Raw genomic sequence first — 9,526 nt, forward strand, 5'->3', positions numbered from 1 at the left:
TCTGATGTAATTATTTGTTCATAAATATATAATTATAGATATTGCACTGCTAAATATTATTTACGTGGACACTTTATTTTTGGATGTTCTTAATTGTATATTATAATTTATAACATTTAACTAAGTAATGCATTCGCATTGGGATGTACAATCTGATTAGAAAATAATGAGGACAACATATACATAGCTTTGATTTTAATTCAACAGATACAATTAGGTAATACAATCTTTCTGAAATATTGTTTCCTTCTGGGATTTTAATGTAGATTTACATCCGTAAACGGAACAGTTTGTGCGCGCCATAATAGAATATGTAAGTACCTATGTATAATAAAATTATTACACAAAAAATACGACTGCGTCATCCTTTCGCGCTAGGTAAAGCAAACTAAGCGTGTTTGCTTTACGCGGCCCGCGTCGCCCGACCCCCGCAAGTTCCCCTCCGTTTCTCTGCACAAGTACATTCGTCGCACTACTGTAGGAAATATGGTAATACTGTGGGCACTGTACTGAGTGCCGCGTCTGCGGTCTGTCTACGTCTGTCTTGCTCTGTGGAACAAAGTGAACGCCCGCCCCCCTAGATAGACGTCTGCTCCGTTGGAATTTATTAAATTAATTTAAATAATTCTTGGGTCAATAGTCAATATCTTTAGATATTCTTGATTCTCTGATTATTTTAATGAAACGTTACAAATGCGATTCATTTTAAATTCATATCGATTTTTTATTTAGACTATAATGTCTCGTTTATTTTTTATTTACGTTGCTTTGTTACCGGCCCTTTTGGTAAGCGGAAGTAAACAGTTTCGCTTAGGCCGGGGAAAGGGTGGTAATTTGGGGCTCCCAGTAAAAGATGTAGGCGATCCCCTACCACGAGCTCGGTGGTTTCAACAGAAACTCGATCATGCTTCCCCTACTGATTTGAGAACATGGAAACAAGTAAGTGTATTTTCAACTAAGTTTAAATTGTTTGCTCCTTTAATTATCATTTTAAATTAAATGATGTATGTTGTTATCTACAATAAAAATGTGTTTTCAGAGGTACTATGTGAATGATTCCTTCTACGATGCAAATAACCCGGGCCCCGTTTTCCTCATGGTGGGCGGGGAGGGGCCGGCGGACGCGAAGTGGATGGTCAAGGGAGCGTGGGTCGAATACGCAGAGAAGTTTAAAGCTATGTGTATCATGGTGGAACATCGCTATTATGGAGAGAGTCACCCTACTAAGTATATACCTATATTAATTTTTATATATGCCTCTTATTACTTAGCCTATTATTATAAATTCTCATATAAATCTTTTTTTCAGGGATATCAGCACAAAGAACTTGCAATATCTCTCTTCGTCCCAAGCTCTCGCAGACATAGCCAACTTCATCAATGCAATGAACGCCAAGTATAGTTTGGATACAACTAAAGTGAAATGGGTGGCTTTTGGTGGCTCATACCCAGGATCGCTAGTTGCTTGGCTGAGGATCAAATATCCTCATCTCGTACATGCTGCTATTTCTTCAAGTGGACCTTTGTTGGCAAAATTGAACTTCATGGGTAAGATCACTCTATATAAAAGTTTAATAAATTATTTTTTATATATTAATGTTTCATGAAATATTAATATCTATCTAATTTTCAGAGTATTATGAAGTGGTAGCCGACGCTATTCAGGAAAAGACCGCTAGCTCTGAATGTGTGAACAGAATAAAAGTTGCACATGAACAAATTATTACGTTGATGATAACAAATCCGGAACAACTTGATCAAGAATTTAGGTATTGTTACAAGCAATATCGAACTGAAATTGTGTCATGAAGTTGTTTTAACAGATGTTATTATCATAACAGTAATGAGAGCATAACTAATATTAATTATATTTATCAATGACCTTTACACTCTACTCTACATACAACTTTTACTATACTGATAAACTTTCTTTGTCTGTATACTATTTTTAACAAATTTTCTATAAATCTTTTTTATTTTTTAGAACATGCAAACCACTAAAGGAAGCCTCAGAGGACGACAAAAAGAACTTTTTCAACAGCATCGCTGATGATTTCGCCGAACTCGTTCAGTACAATGAAGACAACCGTATCAGCCAAGACAAGAAAATGAAGAATTTCACTATCAATACGGTATAATATCATTTTATTGTTACAGTTTTTACAATGCCTTACAAATATTATAGACTAACCAAATAACTTGTTACAGATTTGCGATATGTTGGTCGGGGAACAAAATGAATCGAACATATACATTCAAGTGGGTAAATTCAACTCAATTATTCTGGACATGTCCAACCAAACTTGCTTAGACTACAGCTACGATAACATGATTCAAGAGCTTAGGAACATGTCTTATTCTGCGACTGAAGGAGGTGGGTTTGGGAAATGCGATAGTTTAATAAAAAAAAAAATATGTTCAAAATGCGATTTTTAAAATGCAATTGCGATGGTATTATTGCGAACTTTATTTACCCCTCTCCCGTGTGATTTATGTATTTTTTTTAATTTGGTTAGAATTTGAAGGTATATTCCTTTGTCCCAGGACGCCAGTGGATGTACCAGACTTGCACCGAGTTCGGCTTCTACCAGACATCGACTGCAGAGGTTGAACTGTTCGGCGATGAATTCCCGCTGGAATTCTTTATAAAGCAGTGTGAAGATATCTTCGGTGACAAGTAAGTGATTCTTCGTAATTATCTCTATGTACTTTTCTTCCAGGTATACTCATTGCATTTGTATTTTTTACGTGTATGTACTTTGTAACATTTTATGTATGACTTGTCTATTATTCTAAGGGGTTCTTCAAAAATTCGTAATTTTTATGAATTAACTTTTCTTTGTGATCTAAAAAAAATTGCAATTGGGCAAAGCGATTAGCGAAATTGTATTGAAAAAGTTAAGTCTCAAAATCGATAATGCAAAAGATAACACGCGAACGTTAATGCTATTTAAATAACTATTATCATTAAAATGTATGTACATATTACGTCTGGCGAAGAATTTCTTTGCAACGCATAATAAATATGATTATCAAAAGAATTTGCAATATCATAAATTGCCGATGACATTAAAGTACGTTCTTTTCATAGCGGAAGCCATAGAAATATTCCAATTAATTTTATAAAATGTTGAAAAGAGAGATTACTTATTACTTGAAAGCAATCTTCAATATCAATATTCCTTATAAATATTGACAAAGAAAAGCAACCCCCGTCGAGACGTCGAGGAATATAATTATATGTGGGTAGTAATACCTACGCGACGTTTCAATGTCCTTAGAGATGTTCGAATTATTACATACTTCTATGAGACACACTTCAAAATCAAAATTGCAATGGTTAACATGACTAAAACTCTTTAGTTTAGAAAGGGTATAATAAAGTACGTTCTTTTGTTATCATCGCCAATCATTTCCGTTCTGTTTAAAAGTGTGCAAAACAATTGAAGGGTGCAAATTTTGTGCAAATTTTCATTTGGCCAGTCTGCCATAATAAAAATATCTGAGATTAACAAAATGTGAAATCCGCTTAAAAAAGTACAGGCGAATTGAGAAACTCCTCTTTTTTTTAAGTCGGTAAAAGCATATCGGGTAGTATGTACCTACCTATAATACCACGTCAAATATTATTATATATGTACTACCCAACTTTAGTTTACTAATGAAATTTTTGTATCAATAAAAGTTTTATACAATTATGTATTCATATCTATAAAATTTCTAAAGAAACTAATATTTTCTCCAAACGAACTCTGTTCTATACTCAAATGCTCAAATAATAGCCTATTTCGCAAAATACATAAATATGTCCGTCTTTGCTGTCCAACAATTTAATCTCGAAATTTTTAACAAAAAAATTGCTAAATTAGTATTTATGAGTCGTTTAATTGCCATCTATAATTCAAAATAATCATAAACCATGTCATACAAATCACAAAGATTCGAAAACATGGATTCGAACACGCTGGAAAATTTCCATACGAAAGTTCTAGATATTTGCATCTCGATATAGCAGGTCATCAATAAGTTAGTCTGCGCCGGTCAGAACGTGATGTCTGGAAAACCGATCAATCATGAATTTGTCCTATGCGCAATGGGTATCCTGCATTACCTACCGCTCCGAGATGTGCCTGTGTGCAATAAATCAATACATTCATAACACGACACTCATGCATTCCTGTTGCATCTCGTATATATTCGAATGTTCTAGGCCATCGGTACTTGCGCGGTAGTTCGGACATGCGAGGTAGTTCGGACATGCGCAGTGCTGACTTCGGCTATTTTGATATTGCTATGGAAACGCAGGGACCTCGAGATAGAATCGATATACGTTCGAGAAGCTATCGAGGCTTTGTCTCATGTTTGTTCGATGAAAATTTTTAAGAAAACAACTTTGGGATGAATTTCTTTTAAATGTACGCAGTTACTATGTTTTTACAAAGAACTTTAATCTATAACGAAATTGTTTACTTTATGATTAAATTTAAACATTATAAAATACGAACAAAATTAAACGCTTATTTAAGAAAATAACTTATTAGGGAGAGCTTGAACAGCATACTATATGTTAATCAAATACTGTTTTGATTAGTGGTCACTTAATTTTTTTTACGAAATTTTAATTAGAGGAGTCACTGAATAGGGATTAGTTTTTTTTTATTTACTTTATCTTAACGATCATAGTATCTCCGATTTTTGAGATAATTTATAATAATTAATATTCATAGTAAAAATAACGAATTCTAATTAAGTAATGAACTGCTAGTTTACAATTAAACTTCATCGTTCGGCTATCTATGAGACTTATTTAACAGAAAGTATGTCGAGTTTCGTCTTTGTTTTACGTAAAACATTTGACTATGTAGAACATTTTACTCTCTTGTATAATGTTCTACATAGTCAAATGCCGTCACTACAAAATTAAATATTCAGTATCATCACACCATATATTTTAAATTTAGGTTCTACTTACTGGATTTAATAATTTGGAAATGCAGGATTTAATAATTTAATAGTGCGATGAGTCTTGGTGTTCAACAGGGATCCGTTTTGGTTCCATTTTTATATTTTATTTATGTGAATGACATAGCCTTAAAAGATAGCATTTGTTTTGCTAAAAAAACTCATGATTAAAGATGATCCTTTATTTCAGATTCGATGAAAAATTCATTGCAAACAGTGTAGCTTGGACGAACAATGAGTACGGCGGTCTTGGTATAACTGCGTCCAGGGTCATGTATGTCCATGGCTCCATCGATCCGTGGCACGCTCTCGGCATCACAAGTACTATGCATATCGACGCTCCCGCTATCTACGTGAAAGGTGACTCGCATTTGTTTCTAGTTTTAATAAAAATTATTTTTGATAATGTTTTGGCTTCTTTTTAAAGGGTCATCTTCTAAACGGGTAAAGAAGAGGATTAAAATGCTTTAGCTCTATAACTAAATTTCCGCCCGCGGCTTCGCCCGCGTTTTCAGAGGAAAACGCGGACGGAGGATTTCCGGGATAAAACCTATCCTATGTACCCTCTATATGTGTGCTAAATTTCATTGTAATCGGTTCAGTAGTTTTTACGTGAAAGAGTAACAAACATCCATACATCCATACATCCATACTTACAAACTTTCGCCTTTATAATAGTATGTATTAAGATAAGATTTGTCTATAAGTTTACTTGTTTGTAAAGCAATAAACTGTGTACACCAGGAACTGCCCACTGCGCTGACATGTACCCGTCCCGCGACGAGGACCTGCCCGAGCTGGTGCGCGCGCGCATCGCCATACAGAACCAGCTGGCCGACTGGCTGCAGCTGCCCTGACCTTTGTACCCCGAGGACACTCACACAGACAGCCTGCTAGGTATTATAATTATTACGATTGTTTTATGTCAATGGGCTACTGAGCTGTTGAGTCGCGTGATGGCGTACCTCCGCCGCAACCCATGGATATTTATAGAGGAAGGGCCTCTGTAAATGCGTTGCCCGCCTTTAAAACATAAAGGATATCGAAGACACTGAATTGAACGCTATATAAATTGTTTTATACCGAAAACGTGTGTGCTGCAATTAATGAATCAGAATTTCTAGGTTTCCTGGACAGATTCAGGCACAGGGGCAAGCTCTCTCAGGTAATCGCCATCTGCTTCATACCGCACTCGATGTTGATTCTCTCCTTCGCTATGGCCGACGTTTTCAGTGATCGCTTCATGCGGGATTACTGACGCCAGCTTCACCATCGGAAGATCATGTAATGGATAATTATTAATCCATTCGACACTTTCTATTCGTAAAGTGGCGGCATACAGTGCTATGGACAATGACGCTTCTTAAACGTTCCTCTCGCTTAATGCTTTTTGGATATATTTTAAGTGTTTTCTCACAGTGGTTTATTTACAAGATAAGAATATTGTAATCCTAGTATTTAAGATTTCTCTTAGTTGATCATCACATGCTCAATTAAAGTACTCACTTATAGATCTCTATTTTTGTTGGGAAGGCTATTGCTAGATTTGCCAAAGTTGTGGATTATATCGGAATGCAGATTTACGTTTGAAATATGGGTATAAGGGTAATTTTGTTGGTGACGAGCAAAGCTCGGCTGGCTAGCTAGTAAGGACGAATTTATATTTTGTTTTAAGGTTTACTTAGTTTAAGCGCGCACTGAGTGTACGACATACAGGAATTTTATTTGTTTAATCTTGATTTGCACTAATTACTATGTATTGTAATACTATAGTATAGGACGTGTACTTGGCGTCTTTGTAAGCCAAAACACGTACATACGTCATACATATTATTAGTCTTTAGAATAGGTACACAAGTATTTAACCGATGTAGTTATGTATTCCCAAGGGCCAAATCGGGAAGTTTTCAAACCTTTTCCTTCTCTTTCTGAATGAAGTGAATAATTACCGAATTATTCACCATTTAAATACTTGTGTTATAATTTATTTATCTACTTCTATTTATCATATCTCACTGATACTATCTTCGACTTGGTGATATTTAGAAATGTCGAGCCAAGTATTTTGTATGCGGTCCTGTAATCAGGGACCGCTTTTTATACGCCTTTCGTATGGGATTGGCCTATTTTATGCTATATTGTAACTAGTTGTAAGACTTTCAATAAATATATTGGTGTGAATGAATGCTGTTTTATTTTAAGCCCCAAGAGTCACATTACTCCCTATCGATCGAATAATTTAATAAGTACTTAATTGAATTTATATTTTTGGTTTTATGACATTCAAATGCTTATTATATATGCAAATTATAAATTTATAAGTACTTAATTATTGGAAAACCAAAAAACTTTACTGATTATAGTTTAAATAAAAGACGTAATTTTGCCAACTTTTATAATAAAGACTACACTGTTCACTCATAAAACAACAATTATTTTTGCTATAGAACTTTTTTAATAATTATAATGATAAACTGTCCATAATCCTCTTAACACTAAGGGGTAAAAGAGTGATAAGAGTTTTTTTCAATTATTGGCCTTATATTCTAATAAAAAAAAAAATTAAGGACAGTAAACTCTGTGATTTTACAAAATTATTGAAACGTCGCAGTCTGATACCAAGATGATACCTACTTAATCTCAGAACATTCGTTGCCCTGTCCATTTACTCATACCTACATCACCTACACATAACCATTACACGTAATTTGACCACATTACTGGTAGGTACCAGTAGGTAGGTAATGTGGTCAAATTACTAAGCCCATTCTAAATTATAAAAATGATATCAGCATGAATTTAAGGCAAAAATGAACTGAACAGAGCCCGATACACATAACTTTTTTATTTTGTCAGAGCAAGCAAAGGGGCAGGTGGGCCACCTGATGTTAAGTGGTCACCACCGGACATAAACACTTGTAACACTAGAAGTGTTGCAGGTGCTAACTGAAGAGTTGAATTATATTCATAAAACAGGATAATAAATATTCTTTATATATATGAGACAAACAGAAACTTATTAAGCATTCAAAATGGCTGTTTTACGCTAAATATATCGAATAATTTCAATCCTATAAAGGGTTGAACCTCGGTTGAAAGTTGTCAGAAATGGTCTATTTGCTATTTGGTTAAATCTGCATTCCCTACTGGCTACTACCACAGTTAAAATACTACCAAGCTACTACTATAGTTGTTTCATGTGATGTGTGAACGGCTATAAGTCATCTAGGTAACCCCTCGGGACTAATATATAATTGAACTAGCGGTCCGCCCCGGCTTCGCCCGTGGTACCTACATGTTTAAACTATCCTATCTCTCAAGTTGGATCGAACTGCACATGTTGTGCGAATTTTATTATAATCGGTTAAGTGGTTTAGGAGTCCATTGGGACAAACGATTTGACACGAGATTTATATATATTAAGATATAGGAACAAATAAAACAAAATATGTAATTCATAGTGAAGTTTTAATACATTCGTTGTAAAGCATAGTAGGAACGTAACATCACAATATAAAATATGGAATAAGTACACAACCACAAAGTAAACAAAACAAAATAAAAGAACATGTTTCTAAGAGACTGTATACATGATACTATAAAACCATAGTTACATTATGCATATTATCTATTTTTGAAATATATTTTCACGTACATAGTTGAAAATAAGTTATAATATAAAAAAATAAAACATGATCCGACAGTGTATCGATAAGTCATCTGCGTCACTACTACATTCAATTTCTGATATAAAAATGCATCAAATGCGCAATTTTTTCAAAATACACCTTCATTCCGTACCACCAATTTTTCCCAGTCTTACCATTTTATATATGTTGTGCAAAAATAAGTAACAATTTCATGAATATTTCACTCATTACCTACATTAAGACCTTAATACTAAATTCTTTGTTTTAAGGACGTGTTCTTCAATCCGAGGAAATAAGCTACTTTTGGTACAGTTTCTGATGAAATGAAACTACATATATTAAAGAAAACTAATAATTGCCACTAACAGATTACTTCTTCATCTCCTAATCATGGAAATTTTTGGATCAAAATTTTGCTACATAGTTGTTGTCATAAAAACGATTGAAATTTATGTATAAATGGATCTTCATTCGGCAAAATTCATCTGATAGGACATACATAATTAGATTTTCAAAAATACCCTAGGGAAGCAGATACCTATAAAGTGTTAAAAACACGAGGAAAATATCGATATAATCTATCTGTTTTCAAAAAGTGTCCTTAAAACAAAGACACTATTAAATTAATGGAATTTTTAATAATTATCTATTCCATACTTAATTAGATTTCATTACGTTATATAATGTTTCAGCACACGGTGAATTGCCGTACTATGCGATTCAAATAGGAATAGGATCGATACATCGCCATTTCGTGACGTTATAGGTGTAAATAACGAATCAAATGTAAACACGCTTGTATTTAAATTTGATATAAAAGTCCGACAAAATAAAATCTTTATTGAGATGCAAAATAATAATTTCCAAGTACCTAGTACATATTTTTCAAATGACTTTTATACGTAGTTTACGCA

The 9,526-nt window shown here is 34.0% G+C and overlaps 1 protein-coding gene across 2 annotated transcripts; it reads left to right on the plus strand.

The window, feature by feature from the left end:
• The first annotated feature begins 536 nt into the window (after positions 1-536).
• On the plus strand, positions 537-7,143 carry LOC149910923 (putative serine protease K12H4.7). Of its 2 annotated transcripts, none has more exons than XM_090120532.1 (10): positions 537-939; positions 1,040-1,227; positions 1,310-1,548; positions 1,634-1,769; positions 1,985-2,132; positions 2,209-2,374; positions 2,545-2,677; positions 5,153-5,322; positions 5,707-5,859; positions 6,078-7,143. In XM_090120532.1, the coding sequence occupies exons 1-9, from the start codon at positions 739-741 to the stop codon at positions 5,817-5,819; spliced, it is 1,494 nt and encodes a 497-aa protein (XP_089976658.1). In that variant the 5' UTR covers positions 537-738; the 3' UTR covers positions 5,820-5,859; positions 6,078-7,143. The 2 variants fall into 2 exon arrangements, with proteins under 2 accessions (XP_089976658.1, XP_089976665.1); XM_090120539.1 differs by having other exon boundaries at positions 6,087-7,143.
• Positions 7,144-9,526: the final 2,383 nt, after the last annotated feature.

This window comes from Colias eurytheme, chromosome 1 (genome assembly GCF_061535395.1).
Source record: "Colias eurytheme isolate Ceu_HAF_F1 chromosome 1, ilColEury1 Martin Lab GWU primary, whole genome shotgun sequence".
NCBI classification, from domain to species: domain Eukaryota; kingdom Metazoa; phylum Arthropoda; class Insecta; order Lepidoptera; family Pieridae; genus Colias; species Colias eurytheme.

Bases quoted from the DNA above. Each gene is read 5' to 3' on its own strand.
- LOC149910923 (XM_090120532.1), top strand. From the start codon at position 739: ATGTCTCGTTTATTTTTTATTTACGTTGCTTTGTTACCGGCCCTTTTG. The intron at 1,549-1,633 runs GTAAGATCACTC...TCTAATTTTCAG, and splicing joins GGCAAAATTGAACTTCATGG to AGTATTATGAAGTGGTAGCC. The intron at 1,770-1,984 runs GTATTGTTACAA...TTTATTTTTTAG, and splicing joins CAACTTGATCAAGAATTTAG to AACATGCAAACCACTAAAGG.